General features: G+C 42.7%; 1 protein-coding gene across 8 annotated transcripts in view; it reads left to right on the forward strand.

Annotated features, from left to right (window-relative positions):
- The window catches only part of MAP4K4 (mitogen-activated protein kinase kinase kinase kinase 4), a 162628-nt gene that overhangs the window by 118513 nt on the left and 28396 nt on the right, over window positions 1–15719 (forward strand). For 6 of the 8 annotated variants that reach the window (XM_065646818.1, XM_065646827.1, XM_065646852.1 and 3 more), the window contains exons 11-15: window positions 521–593; window positions 1063–1273; window positions 8568–8729; window positions 10841–10927; window positions 11594–11812. In XM_065646818.1, the coding sequence (XP_065502890.1) occupies window positions 521–593; window positions 1063–1273; window positions 8568–8729; window positions 10841–10927; window positions 11594–11812 (752 nt within the window). The remainder of the gene's footprint in view (window positions 1–520; window positions 594–1062; window positions 1274–8567; window positions 8730–10840; window positions 10928–11593; window positions 11813–15719) is intronic. The other 2 variants (XM_065646844.1, XM_065646879.1) reach the window with 1 other exon arrangement.

Genomic DNA, 15719 nt, shown 5'->3' on the forward strand with positions numbered 1-15719 from the left:
CTGTCTTCTACAGAGAAAGCACCAATTTCAAGTGTCTTATTTTCAGATAAGTTAAATTTACTCACTTCTGGGCCACTGCCTCTTCCACACAAGCATTAAACAATATTTAGGAGGATATTGGCCTATGTGCCTTTCCCTTTTTTTGGTCTGTGATAGGTTCATTCCTAGAATGGTGCCATAAACCAGTCTCGCAGGAAATAACCCACCACAAGAGGTATGAAGCAAATATCTTGGGCACTCTGTTCTCTTTATTCAGGTGGCACCAAGGTTCTCCGGGTGTCTTGTCTTATGTATAAAACGTGGTGTAATTCAGGGAATTTGCTGGAAGTCTGCTTCAAAGCACCGTGTGGCTCTACAAGTGTGGGAAGTTGGGCTTGCATATGTACAATGAATTTTAGGGTCTGCGACAGATCTTCTCACTGAAGGGGATAAGAACTGGTTCACTAAAGCGTTACTGCAACCCCCACTGTCCTAAAATTAAAGATAAGCACTATCTAGACCTTTGTTTCTTTTCTGTTAGATGAGACTGAGTATGAGTATAGTGGAAGTGAGGAAGAAGAGGAGGAAGTGCCTGAACAAGAAGGAGAGCCAAGGTAATAATTGCTTTTGGGAGGGCTCTGGGCAGCCCATGCCAAGTAAGTCTAAAGGTCTGTGACTGTAAATCAGGAACATGCTACGTTTCTGTCTCTTACTAAGTGAATGCTCAAGCCACAGAAACCACACAAAGGGTTTGAATACCTATTCTGTGACTGCTAAAGGTTTTAAAGCCCCTCCTCATATGGCTTAGAGCCAGCGTGCTCTGGATGGAGGGAGATTTATGGCAAATATGATTGGTCGGGGGTTCCACAATGTCAGAGTCTGTCCTTATTTTGCTTGGCCTCATTTCACGCCTTCCACTGAGAGCGTGTATTCGACATGCATCCAGTGTCTTTGCTCCGAAAGAAACGAGATTAAAATTTAACATCATGCTATATTTTATTAATGTTCCCCTGCTTTGGGAAAGGTATTTAATGGCCCATCAGGCTTCATTGTCCAGGAGGCTTTAACTTCCTCTTGTTGCAGTTCCATTGTCAATGTGCCTGGAGAATCAACCCTCCGACGTGATTTCCTGAGACTGCAGCAGGAAAACAAGGAACGGTCCGAGGCCTTTCGGAGACAGCAGCTGCTGCAGGAGCAGCAGCTCCGTGAGCAGGAGGAGTACAAGAGGCAGCTGCTGGCAGAGAGGCAGAAGCGCATTGAGCAGCAGAAGGAGCAAAGGAGGCGGTTGGAAGAGGTACAGACAAGAGGCTGGAGCTCAGGGAGTGAAAAAGCCCCTCTTCCGCTTGTGTTTCCCATTCCCTCACCCATTTAGAGAGTTCCCTGTAGCCCCAGCACAACTCAGGAAAGAAAACGTGCAAATCCACTGGCAAACGTAGGGCAAAGCACTTAAATCCATGTCTGGCTACTTGAATACGAGCCGATTTCCAAAGTGTTTGAATATCCAACAGCTCCTATGGAGGCAACAGGAGCCAAAGCTGGGTTGTTTGAAGGTATTTGGGGGAAGGCTGTGTCTTGGTCTCTGTTCCAAAGAAGAGGCAACATGTCTAGACTTTAGGTAGCTGTAGAGAAGGGGAGACATAAATTATTCCCAGATGGGTTTTTTTTTCTCAACATTGCTTTTTCTGGGGCCATGACATGCTTCAAATTTCCCTTTAAAGCTTTCTCAAACATCTGTGTTTGGCACTCATTCATGATAGGCAGAAGTCTATTTTTTGATCTGTTACTCTCTCATGCATAGTAGTATGATGACTAAAAGCCATCTAGATTTATAAATATGATTTATAAATCAATGTTAAAATGATAATTCTGTGAAAATTACAAATATGTACATCATACTTTTGTGATCTGGTAAGTATGCAATTTGCATACATTACCAGAAGATAAAAGAAAATGAATGCACAGGTACAATATTGTTCTGTCATACTTTTCACTTCCTAAGATCTTGTGTGCATTTGTATATATGTAGATGGAATACACAGTGTGAGCTGCAGAGGTAGGAGGATTTCAAAACAGTTCTCCGGGCCAGAGCTGGGTATGACACAGAGCTGAAGTGAAACTGATCCTCTGGCTCCTCAGGAAGTGCAGGGTCGAATTCCAGTCGTCCTTAAATGACCTCTTGCTCTTGCTCGAGTCGCTGTTTCAACTGCTCGCTTAGCAATGATGGAAAAACTACACCCAGTCTGGTTTTCCAAATCCTGGTGATGTTTAATGAGGACACAACCAGGACCAAATGTTGATTTGCATACCGTGATATGTTTACATAACAAATAATACAAAATTCCAGATAGCTTTGCAGGTCACATTATGCTCTTTGTCAGTCTCTTTCAGTTAGCAAGTGAGTTTAGTGCTGCTATGAGGGATTGGTAGCAAAGACTCAGCCACACGTGAAGCCAGGAGGAGAGCAACAAGGGGAAGGCATATAAACTCCATTTCTCTTCTTTTCTTCCCCACCCTTCTAAGATCGCCAAGATAAACATCGTAGCTCTTCCAACTGTTTTTAGACTGTAGTGATTTTGTGGGGGTAGCAGATAATAAAAAGAGGCTACTAAAAGAGAGCATGAGACAATATGAGAATAAAATATTCATATTGTCAAAGGTGGGCAAAAGTTGAAATACCACTTAGCCTCTAAATTTTTTTTTTAGTATGAGAATCAATTATTTCCTTTAAATGCCTCTTTAATCTCCAAGGTTCTGTAGGCGGTACTTCTTTGATGAGGAAAGGGGTTGTGATTACATTATCTAGGTCATTTAACTTTAATAATCAGTGCAACTCTTTAAAATCTGGAATTTCTTTTTAAAATAAAGGAGATGCTGCTGCTAGTAGTAAAAACAAATCAACACAACTCTCTGCTGCACAGGAATGAACTTTTTTGTGACGTTGCAGAAATAGTGATTTATTGAGCAACTAAAGGGCACTTACCTGAAAGTCGTGTTTAGTCAGTCCTGCTTTTTAAAATACAAACCAGAACTAACAACTTCAGCAACCACAAGATGGCGTGTAGTGTAGGTTGGTGTTTTACTGAATAAGGTTACACAGTAAACCATGTAAAGTTTGTAAGGGAAAAGCTTTTACCTTTTATTGAGACTTTAACTTCAGCTTGATTCCCTTTGAGACATAAATATGAATGAGGGGCTATAAAGGTTTCCTTTTGCAGGTGATGGGGTGGGCATATTGTTCTTAAAGTTAATTAAAAAGAAGACTCACACTGAGCTTTCAGAAGAACTCGGTTTGTTGGATCATGTGTTGGAAAAATGTATGATCCCAAGTGATTTTTAACAAAACAACAGCCCAAACAAGCTCTTTAAGATGGTGGAAGGGTGGTAGACACATATTTAGATAAACATCAGTGTTGTGACACAATTGAAGGCCAAAATATTGAAATGTTGTCACTTTGTCCTTAACTCACCCCCCCCTGTTTTCATGGAGCCAGTAAACAATGAAGAGCTTGGTGATGTGAGTTAAGATTAATCTCAGGCATTGAATCTCTGGGCTTCCATCACTGTGTTGATGTTTTCACCAAGCCCTGCTTTCTTGTAGTTTTTGCTTGTGTAGGGTAAGTGTATGTTTGGATATACCTGTTTAACATTCTTTGGGAAGAATTTTATGCGTTAGATAATCTCCCTGGACAAGTTGCTTAGACTTCCCCTCCTTCTGCCCCCCCAGCTTCCTAAATTAACATTGAGGGCTTGTTCTTACAATGCTGGCACAGAGCCTAGACAGTTTTTACTGAGACTGCAACAGGAACGGTGTTTAGGACATCTGCCAAAAACTGTAATTCTCAGCAGTATTAGAGAAAAGATTACTTTTTAAAAGGCATATAGGTGACTTCTAAAACTCATTTTTGCAGGAACCTTATCATTTTTGTATTGCTGAGGAGGTAGAAATGATATGTGGTCAAAGTGCAGAAAATTACCTGAAACATTTTGGGAAGTGGATTGCTTGTCCTCACTCCAATCCTCCCTTTAAAAATCATACAAAAATTAGTTGCATAAGTATCAGCTGTGCGTCACATAAGTGTTTAGATGGTTAAAAAAAGAAATCCGAGCTGTTCCAGGCTGTTCTAACATAGGCCCATGTTTCTGCTCAGCGGTGTGGAGACACAAGTGCTCAGTGTGATGGGTATGGAAAGACATCTGAATTTGTACTTTGTGATATTGAATCTGGTTTGGGAAATTCAGAATTAGCTGTAGTGTAATCCCATTCTGTTTGGACTTCCATAGTCCAGGATAACTTCATTAAATGATGTCTCTGTCCCTGGTTATGAGAACCCAAGATGGATGTTTTGAAGTGGTAGGTTATAGGTCCATTGGCAAGTAGTATGGTCCGGTAGAAGCAGATTTGTGGAGCATGATAATTAAAGTGCTGAGGACCCACAGACTTCATGTGTTTGAAGACAAGAGGAGTTCCTTTGGATTAGCTGAGGTCTAGACTGTGTGCCTGCTTGTGGTTGGAGTGCATCTGCCTTTTTAATTTCATCCAAAAGGAGTGGCTGGCACTCCAAGACGTCTTCAAAATATGAAACAAATCCGGGTAAGTGGAGATGACTGGATGATTCACTTCAAAAGAGCACTCCTGATCTGAACCAAGATGCTAATGCAGGTGCACCTGGAGGCAATTTTTGCCAGGGCTTTGTTTCTTTTACAGAATGGGAGATTATCCGTATCTGATTAATTTGAATTACTTGCAGTTTGGCTGATACTGAGTAAGAAGTTCTACTTCTGCTTTGTCTCTAGTGTGGGCAAAGCAAAAGTCTGTTTATTAATAATCTTTCCAATCCTCTTGCTAAACTGATACCAGGCTACCTAATTCTTTGTGAAAGAAATCACTAATGTATGTATTTATCAACCTTCATCTGAATATAAGACAGAGTAATAATATTTTATGAACATAAAATTAGAAGGTGTATATTTGTCTTCAGAATTCACTGTATGAAGGAAGTCCTGCATTCATTGGTGTACACCAGCTGCATGTGTGGTTGCATTGCCCCCTCCTGGTAAATCGTGCTCTACCGCATGGTCTTCCAGTTTGGAGGTGTCTGGTACCATTACAAGATCATCATTAATGCACCCTAAACCTGGATAAGGAGCCAGAATATTGACACTGTATTTTCTGTTTGTGTTTTTTTTTTTTTCTTAATTGTTGGCTTAGTAAATGCTGGTTTTGTGAAATGCAGTAATTTGAGGCCGTCTGGGCTCTGTCAAAATTCTGTTTTGGCACCTCTGAAATTTCTTTAAAGAGTTCCTGCCTTTACCTTCTGGTTAACAGTTAGCTCCTTGAAAATCAGCTTTTCATTTGACATGTACAAGAAAGTTGGTAATACCATATCCAACCGAAGAAGATCTGGATATGCATCCATAATTTCAGTTAATCCAGATCTATACCTGCTGTCTATTGGGTAACAGTGTTTTGCATCAGGCCTTTTTTGGAGTGCATGATAAGAACTTTAGTATCTAGCAATCGTGATTTATTAAATTCAGAAGCCCAGGTTTTAGAAATAGAATTGACATGGGTTTTAACTAACGGTTTTACCTGTCCCTCTCCTCTCCTTTTGGCAAGCCTAAAGGACGTGGTGACCAGGGCTTCGATGTGTCCTCATGGAAGAGCTGCTAGAGGCAGTCAGGAACGCAACTTTGTGCCAACAGAAGGATGGTAGGAAGTCAGCTGAAGGGCTCCTTCTGAAGCCAACTTGGGTCAATGACAGCTTGCCATCAACCAGTTTTGCCATCGGTTTGACAAGGTGTAGACTAGGACCCGAGAGATGCTTGTCACTGTAGGTTTCCTTTCCCTGGGCTCGTTAAGAGTAAATTCCACTTTGTTAGCGGCCAGTAGTTCAATGTTCAGGTTTCAAAGGCCACGTGCAAAGGAGGTGAAACTTCTCTCTTATAGCGAGAGCTGGAAATAAGTGGATCGTGCGGGGCATTTATGTGGGCGCTGGTGGTGCCGGGTGCCTCCCTGCCCACCTGCCTGGTGAGGGGCTGAGGTGGTGTCTGACACGAAGCTGGAAGCAATGCCGAGAAACCCCATTTCTTTGTGTACTTTGGAGCAAAGACAATAGTGCATTTGTGCTTTGGAAATAAGGCTTAAATGCACACTGGTGGCAGAGGATCCTTCTTTTTCTTTTGCTGGATAATAAACATCTGCTCTCAGTCCTGAGCTAGCACACTGGCTCAAGGTTTGCTTAAAAATCTCATCTTTTAACAGCTGATCTTGTTTTTTTTTCATGATGCCATGGGAAATTGTCTCTCTTAGTCAATTTGTAGCTTATTTTTCTCATATTAAGGTCAGATTTTTATAATTATTGCTTATTACCTATCCATTGATTTGAGAAACGATGAATTTGTTTCATCTGAAAGACCTTAGCTGTACCCATCTTCCTTGTAGTGAGAATTATGCCATCCCAAGACCTGCAATATATCCACTTAACAATGTCAACACAATACTGTTAGACAGACAGGCTTCATATGTTTAAGAAGTGTTTGAGTTGATAAATGTGCATATTAACCAGTCAGCAGTGTGCTGTCTCTTGCATCCCCAGGGCAACAGAATTACTGTACTTCACATCTTAGTTTTCTTAAACAAAGAGCCTGTCAGACTTGATTAGCCAAGAGGCACCTGAATATATTGACTTAAATATAGAAATTGTTTGACACAGATGCGTATATTCAGAAATAAGTGCCTGCTTAATCCTTTTACAGTGCTTAAAAACTGAAGGAGGGGGAGCAGTGAAACCTATGAAATGCACTGCGTGCCGTAGCTGCCTTGCAGCACTTTTGCTATTTTTATATCTACATTCATCAAAGCGAGCTTGCTTAAGCAAGAGAGAAAAGGCTGGTAGATGCGTTTAGTCAGGAGAGGAGAGGCAAAAGCAAGGAAGCTGTGTTTCTGACAAGACAGAGAAAATGTGAGGGGAAAAAAAAAGCTTTTCTCTTGTGGCATGGGAAGGTGGTAGAGAACTGAGGAAGGAAGGCTTCATAGTTGCAGAGTGGGTGTGTTCCAACAGTGGTCTTCAAGAAAATTGCATCTTTCCCCAAACTGCAGATACAGAATATCGGAAAGCAGCCTGTTTTATTGAAGTGCTACTAATTCTTAACCGTCTTTCTTGTTCCCCCAAAGTTTCTTCTCCACTGTCGTGTCAATATTGATTCCAGAAGATGGAAAAGGCTGTTGAGCTTTCAATTACTTCATAGTCATGCAGAGTAATGTGCCAACAGAGAAAGGTCGTCCTGTGAAGTAACACAGGGAGTGTAGTTTGGCCTTTGCTTTTTCAGTGAGCGCAACTATGAAATACACACCAGTAACTGGATTTGTGAACCCAAATAAAAGCTTAATCTGAGTGTTCTTGCAAGACTACTTGGAGTGCGTTAAGACTGGAGAACCTATGGCAGCTTTGCTTCAACAGAAATTGGTGATAGCATTGACCTTAATCTAAATGTTGAAAGGAATAACCAGTGTAGGTTTTCATTTTGTTCTTGGGATTAAATTTGAGTGTGCTTTTTTTGGTTTAAATTTTTTCATTTTTTAGCATATTATAGAAATCTGTAATGGAAGTGAATGTTGTAGAGATATGCGCAGTTGATGGTTGAACAGGAGGCAGCTGGGTCTTTTGACACTTAGGCAGTTGTGGGAGGCTGCCTGGGATTTCGAGGTAGGTGGAGTAACTGGATGCTTCTGTAGAAGCGCAGGAAGAGTTGGTCACGACTGTATGGGCATTTAAAATGTCTCCTCTGAAGTCATACGTGGGGCTATATAGACATAAATGAGTCAGTTCGTGCTTTCTAGAGCTGTTCTCCAGGTCCTTTCCAGACTTGAACAGACTTATCAGCACCAGTTTGGTTTTGGGTCATGCATGAAAGCTTATCTGTGTAAGTGTAAAAGCTTAGCTCTGCTGTTTTTCTTCTTTTACATATAGGTGCTTTTGATGTTTTGGGAGGGGCTGAGGTGCTGTTGGTCAGCCTTCCTTCTCTCTTAGGCAAAGTTTTGGGCAGTGCCTTAAATCACACTTGGTTGTTGGGCCAACACCACCAAATTCTTAGCAGACCATGATGTGTGTAAAGAGAAAAGCTGCTTATGGAAAGCTCAGATAGTTGTCATTTGAGTTTTAGCTGATTCAGTGGGGCTCATAATTCCCTTTTGGCAACATTTAGATAATGTGTTGAAGTCAAGAAAAGTGTCATTCTGATTAAGATTTGAGTTGAACAGTTGTTCAAAGATTGAGATTTCAGTGTGAGCCTCTCTTGAAGAGCAGCAGTGAGCTTCCACACCTCGGTTGTCAGGAATATGGTACGTGACTTTGTGTGTGTGCTTGAGGAAACCAGAGAGAGTAAGTAAGCGAGGCTGCTTTTAGGGGTAGTTGTGTGCTGGGTATGAGTTAGTTTCCTGGTGGAACACTTGCATAAAATGTTTTGTCACTCAGTTGCAGAGCTTGCCAGTCCTGGTAAATCCTTCTCTTCACAGTAGAAAACAACCCCACCTCTTTCTTTGATAACAACGAAAGTAAAACTCTGTGGTTTCTTTTCCCTTTTTGTAGCAACAAAGAAGAGAACGGGAAGCTCGAAGGCAACAAGAGCGTGAGCAAAGGCGGAGAGAACAGGAAGAAAAGAGACGTCTGGAAGAAATGGAGAGGAGGCGTAAGGAAGAGGAAGAGAGAAGAAGAGCAGAGGAGGAAAAGAGGAGAGTAGAAAGGGAACAGGTGAGTCCATGATACAGATGTATGCACAATAAGTTTGTTTCTTCTAAATTCTAATTTGATTTTTAAAAAATTAGTAAGCCTAAAGCAGCTTTAGAGACAACATAACACTGACTCTTCCATCTTTGTTGTCTCTGACAGCAAACGCACTAACATAGATCATAGGGCTTTGTGGAAAATTCTGGCAGCCTCAATATTCCCTCAAAAAAAGAAGTCTTGTTGCAGTACTCATTCTAAATTCAGCTCGTGCCCCTGAGCTTGACTAAAACCATCAGAATTGGCGAAATCGTCACTGGGGCTGAAAATCGTTTCTAGGCTTGTCTTGCTGGATCAGTGGTTCTTGCAGGACATGCCCCTGTTCAGAAGGCCTCCCAGAGAAGGGCAGCTGTGTTGCTTGTCACCTTCTGGCACCCAGAATTGGACAGAGGCTCATCATAAACTTTGAATATTCTGAATTTGAGATGGAACCTTTGAGCTGCAGAGGGTTTTCCTGCTTAAAACCTAAATATGCAATATCTCTCTCTTACTCTGTCTGTTTAAAATCAGCTCTAATAATGTATGCCAGTTCAGGCAGCAAGTGTATCTTAAGTTGTGTCGGTGTGCCCTTAATACGTTGAAAGTACAGGTGAGAAACCTTTTAAACTGTGACATTCAGCTACTATATTTATGCATGAAATCTGCATGCTTTAAAGTCCTTTAAAAACTTTAATCATGGCGATAATCAGGGTAATAATTACTGTGCATGTACTGCAAAATACTGATCCCAAAGAAAGGGCCAAAACTACTGTCCTAGAGGCTGACTGTAAATTTCCTATTAACTTTAGGAATGCTGGTTTTGGCCTGATGTATCTTATTTTTTTCTTTAAGTAAAATCACTGTATTTGAGATCATTGATGATCATGTTACTGGGGAATTTTATTGTGTTTTTATATATTTCAAAGATTTTTTGAGTCAAAAGGAGAGAAGACTAACCAATGGGAATAAATATACGGAAAATCTCTAATTACAGCACAGCAATTTGCTTTTGGGCAGACACTGGGTATTCCCCCAGCTGCTTTTTAAGCTGTCAAAATGCTAATTACGCACAGTGCCAATAATGACAAATGGTTAATTGATGTGGCCAAGCTGAACCACTCTGAATTTACATTTTTTTTAGAAGAAAAGACATGCCCCCTCTTAGAATTTTTGTTAACCCAAACTATGGCTCAGCCAGTGTGCGTAAAAAATATAGTGTATCTCATCAGTCTGTCACAAGACTTTCTACAGCTCCCATCACTGTATCACCGATCCATTAATTTCTTTATGCATACACTGTAAATATGTGCGTGTGCTTGTGTGTGTGCGCATGCACATGTTACATACTTCCATTAATTGCATGATAGGACGTTACCAGCTTGGGTTTGGTGCTTCAAGAGTTTGAGTTCTTCCAGGGGGTCAGGCGAAGCGGCGGGGAAACCTCTTGACCTGTTGAGGTTGCAGGCGAAGTGAAGGCTAGGTCGCAAGAATGAGCAAGTTTGGTCTAATATCTGTTTCCTGGTGGATGTTTGTTTGTGTCATAACCATCCCATAATTCAGCAAGGCTGGCAGCGTCTGCTCAGGAGAAGCTTCTGGTGAGGGCGGCAGGGGAGAGGGCAGGGCAGGTCCCAGCTGCCCTGGGCAGAGCCCTTTTGGGGGAGCTTGCTCCAGCTCTGCCGACACTACGCCTGGCTCTAGCTGTTGCTAACAGTTCATCGCACCAGCGCAACAAACTAATGTTTTAATACAACTTGCATGTGACTTTGTGTTGGCTGTGTTGAGTCAAGACTTGCTGTGTTTTAACTTTCCAAAAACCTTCAAGTGCATTTTGCTGCTTCTTGAAACCACTTCCAAAATACGTAAACGAGCTCTGGCCCATGCCGGCAACATTTGAAGGAGTCCAAATTTCAGAATGGAAGGGGCCAAAATCCGATGCTCAGGAGGCAGGGCTTCCTAAATTGTTCTGCAGGCACTAATCCATCCTGAAGTGTGTTTCTCGTTAAAGCTGAACTGGGGAAGTAGCGTGTGGTGTTCCACCCAGGGGGTTCTGATGCATTCCTTTTGAATAAATTTATTGCTGGGTAATTTCTATGTGACAGGAGTATATCAGGCGACAGCTAGAAGAGGAGCAGCGGCACTTGGAAATTCTACAGCAGCAGCTGCTCCAGGAGCAGGCCATGTTACTGGTAAAGCACTGTATCTGTTTTGTTCAGTAGCTATAGGATCCATTTATCCGGCCAGTCCTAGGCTTCCCTCAGTCGGGCACAGCTGCACTGACAGTACGACAAAAAAGGAGCTTGATTAAAAGGCCATTTATGCTAGTGTCGTGGGCTGACAGGCACATATGAGAAGTGCTGTATGGTCACACTGCTTTCTGGGCAATAAGAGGAGGCTTTATGTTAAAGTGGAACAGTTCTGGTGTGGTGGTCGAGTTTCTGAACAGACCTTGGCATTCAGTGAAGAACTAGAGTGCTTATGTTGCAGATCAAAAGCACACATGATATGTAAATCCACCCCGGGATACAATGGCCTAGTGTTGGTCTAAATCATTGTTTTATGAACTTTACACTGGATTTAGTATAAAAAACTCTTTTTCTTCCTTTAATAAAAATCAGTTTTGACATAACTCTCCAAATCATGTCAGGCTTAGCAGCACACTCTCAACTTTCCCAACACGAGACACATGCCATATTGGTCTAACTTAGCTCTTGGCTACTCTTTAACAATGAAATTTAAAAAAAAAAAAAAAAAGCAACAATAACCAGAAAGGTGCATTTTTAACGGGATGGATAGGGACACATCCACCATACAGTCAGTGCCATGTCTTGAATTACTCGCACGTTCTCTCAAAGGAATACAGATGGCGAGAGATGGAGGAACACCGGCAGGCGGAGCGACTCCAGCGCCAGTTGCAGCAGGAGCAAGCCTACCTCCTGTCGCTGCAGCACGATCACAGGCGGCAGCAGCAGCAGCAGCAGCAGCAACAACAGCAGCAGCAAGAAAGAAATAAACAAAGCTATCATACCCCTGAGCCAAAACCCCACTATGAGCCTGCTGAAAGAGCACGTGAGGTAAGTCCTGCTTGTGGGCAGGAATCTGCTACCTGCTCCTCTGCCACTACCTGTTGGCATCATGGTGACTGGGGTTCTGCTATATTACAGTGGGAGGCCAGAGCGTTGCTCACAAAGGGCAGGATTTTTTAAAATGTTGGCCACCAGTTTCCAAACCCAAGATACATTTCTGAATACTTCTGCTGCAATCATTGAAGTTCAGAGTTTTGAGGTATAAAGGGTGGAAAGAAATTCTGGAAGGTTTTAGAAGCATCATGTCGGGAAGTTAGTCTCATCTGCACTTCGTCAGACATGTTTTCCCAGGAAGCATTGATGCAGTTGGTGATCTGTGTCTCTGGCAAATACTGGTGATTGGAAATTGGCAGGCAATTGGAAAGCATGAACCTACGAGGGGTGCTTGTACACAGCACCTGTTTACGCATTTGGTGCCTTAGCTCATGCTCTTGGAAATTACCTTCTCATGAACACAAACCTGAATTTCATTAGTGTCATTTTTGAAGTATTAAGTATTCTCTTCTGAGATCACGTCCTGCTCTTATGAAACTCTGTGGTGCTGCCTTCTTGGACCTCAGGCACTCACGAGTCCATCTGGAATCGTCAGAGTTCTGTTTCTTTCAGTGAGTGATCCCCTGTCTTCACTGTTCCACGGGCAACATTGCTAAGCAAGTAATTACCTCTTTGATGCATACTTGGCTCACTTTCAGCGGTCTTATTCTTATGTTTCCCTTGAGCACCATATTTCCCACAAACCACTAGACTGGGCAATACTGGTCAAAGCTCTTAATAGCATTCATCACCAGCATGTGAGAACTAGGTAAATACATTTTGGAACAAGAACAAAAAAAATCCTTGGGGCTGTTGAACATGATAAAGTAGCTTTAAGTCCACCTTTGTCCAGTAGTGCTTCACTGCCTTTGAAGTATTGCTGTTTGGGCTTGGTGAGCACAAACTAATTTTCTTGTAGGTGCTGTTGTCCAAGTTCTTCATAAACCATCTTTGTGCTATCTTATCCATTTGTCTTGGTGGCCAAAGTATCTGGTATGTCTCTCTCTGCTGCAAGAAGCACAGACCTGTCCAATATATGGTGGTGCAGGCATGGAACCAATCCTGAAGATTCAAAGTGTTACATCCTTTAGCAGAACCATTGACTCAGCTGTTTTTCTGTTGTGGTCTTTTTCTTTTGTGATTGCTCTACCTAGAAGGAGTAAAGTGAAGTCACAGAAAAATTGTCTTAGTAGTCAGGTCTTTTGAGAAATTGCTATGCATGTGTGGTAGACGTATAGCCATCATATCTTGGTGCCTGGCAGTGGGAGCAATACCAGTTAATCTTAAAAGCAGGCATTAGCTCTAATGTCATTCTTAACATTGGAGTTGGAGTGAGTATTCTGTGCCTCATGCTTTCAGGTGTAGTACTCTCCAGAGAAAGTCTCCATCTGTGGAGATGCTGACCATCAGGATGATAAGCCAAAGTGGCAAAATCTAATGATGGGTTAGGGTTTTTTTTTTCAAATTACAGTGGCAATGGAGTTGTAAGGAAAACGACTTCTAAGATTGGCTCTGGGAAACAGAGGGGGAGATCAGAGCGAGAAGTGAAGCTTAATACCTTTTTCTGGTCCAGACAGTCAGATGACTGGAACAGGGCATGTTTCTATCCAGGGATGCACTGATTTTCTCCTTCCCACCTCTTTGCCTGGTTTTGAGGACTTGTGGCTTGTGCAGTGTGTGTGCTTTGTGGAGGAAACCTCCTACCATCTACATCTGGAGACACTGAAGACGTTTCCTTCAGACGGAAAGACTTGGGGCTTTTCCTTGTTCTATTCATGACAAGGAGTCTGGCCCGTTTTTAAGCTTTAAAGGATGGCTCTATCAAGTTGAACGTGGTAGTGAAAATGATTGTATGGTGAAGATGCTCGCCTCCGTTACTGTTGTATTTCCCCAGACATGGTGTATCTTCTGTAGACCTGGCAGAAGCTTGTCTGCTTGTTTCCATAGGCAAACTGTCACTGTCTTCAAATTTTGGAAAGCAGAGACTGGTTGGGTTTGTAAAGCATCCCAGCCAAAGAGTCCTGGAAAGTTGCCTCTGTCTTCTGACATGGATATGTGAACAGCCAGTCCCTCCAGACCATCACTGGAAAGGAGCAATTAGGAAACCACCCCTATACTGGTTTTGTGCTCCAGGCACAAGGGTTAAAGCAAATCTTGTGAGCAGCATCTCAGCAAATGAAATCAGCCTGAGCTGCCAGGTGGATCTTTCTTAGATATTTTGTTAAAGTGCTGGGAGTTCAGCGTTCCTTAGCAGCAGCTCCTCTGGCAGAAACACACACACTGCCCTGATTCTAGCAACAGGGTGTCTTAGGAGATGGGAGGTTATTTCCTTTCTGCCCAGGCTTCCCTCTGCCTCTAGCCCCTTGTACTGCTCCCTTTGTTTGCAATGCTGTGGCCTTGAAAGAGGTGACGTTTCTGCATGGAATCCTCGCTTGATGTTCTTTTGAGGACTGAGCACTTTCTGATTTAGTCTTCCCCTTGAAAAGCTCTCTAGGTTAGCACATGACGACTTCTACATGTCCCTAAGAACAAGAAACAATCTGCTGGGGCCATTCTCTGCAGTCTGTGAGGTCGTTTGGGGGCTATCTGATAAGAGAGAGGATTACCGTTTTGTACCTAAAGCTGAACAGCCTCCAGTAGTACCAGGTAGAGAAATAGATCCTGCCTCTTCTTGCACTGCCGAAGAGGCAAGCACAGGAGAGCAGATAACTAAATGACGTTGGTTGAGTAAGGTGGGTAACTACAGTAAGGGATAGCAATGGGAAACGTACTTTTATATTGTAAAGTTGTTTCTGTTTTCATACAAACTCTTCTATTCTCTGTGAGGAAAATAATGAGGAAAACACTGTAAGCAGTCTAGGTAGAAAGAATCATAGAATCATAGAATGGTTTGGGTTGGAAGGGACCTTAAAGATCATCTGGTTCCACCCCCTGCCATGGACAGGGACATCTTCTCCTAGACCAGGTTACTCAAAGCCCCATTTAGCCTGGCCTTGAACATTTCCAGGGGTGGGCATCCACAGCTTCTCTGGGCAACCTTTTCCCAGACATAGTGCCACTGTCAGCAACTCTTTGAGTGCAACCGTCCAGCCAATTCCTTATTCACCAAGTGTGCGATCCATCGAATCCATGTCTCTCCAGTTTAGAGAGAAGGATGTTGAGGGGGACGATGTCAAATGCTTTGCAGAAGTCTGGGTAGGTGATGTCAGTTGCTCTTGCCATGTCTACCAACACTGTCATCTCATTGTGGAAGGCCACCGAAGCTGTTAGGCATGATTTGCCCTTAGTGAAGCCATGATGGCTGTCACCAATCACCTCCTTATTTTCCATGTGCATTAGCATCATTTCCAGGAGGATCTGGTCCACAATCTTGCCAGGCACAGAGGTGAGGCTGACTGGCCAGTAGTTCTCTGGGTCTTCCTTTTTTCTCGTTTTAAAAATAGCAGTTATGTTTTCCCTTTTCCAATCAGGCTGCCATGACTTCTCAAGTATGACAGATAGTGACTTAGCAGCTTAATCCACCAGTTCCCTCGGGATCTGTGGATGCATCTCATCAGGTCCCATGAACTTGTGCACCTTCAGGTTCCTTAGATGGTCTTGAACCTGATATTTTCCTACAGTAGATCGTTCTTCATTCTCCCAGTCCCTGCCTTTGCCTTCTGCAACATAGGCGATGTGGCTAGAGCACTTGCTGGTGAAGACTGAGGCAAAAAAGTTATTGAGGATCTCAGCTTTCTCCATATCCCGGGTAACCAGGTCTTCGATTTCCTTCTGGAGAGGACTTGCTTTTTCCCTAGTCTTTCTTTCGTCACCAACGTACCTACAGAAGCTTTCCTTGTTGCCCTTGATGTCCCTGGACAGA

This window comes from Caloenas nicobarica, chromosome 1, assembly GCF_036013445.1.
Source record: "Caloenas nicobarica isolate bCalNic1 chromosome 1, bCalNic1.hap1, whole genome shotgun sequence".
NCBI lineage: Eukaryota > Metazoa > Chordata > Aves > Columbiformes > Columbidae > Caloenas > Caloenas nicobarica.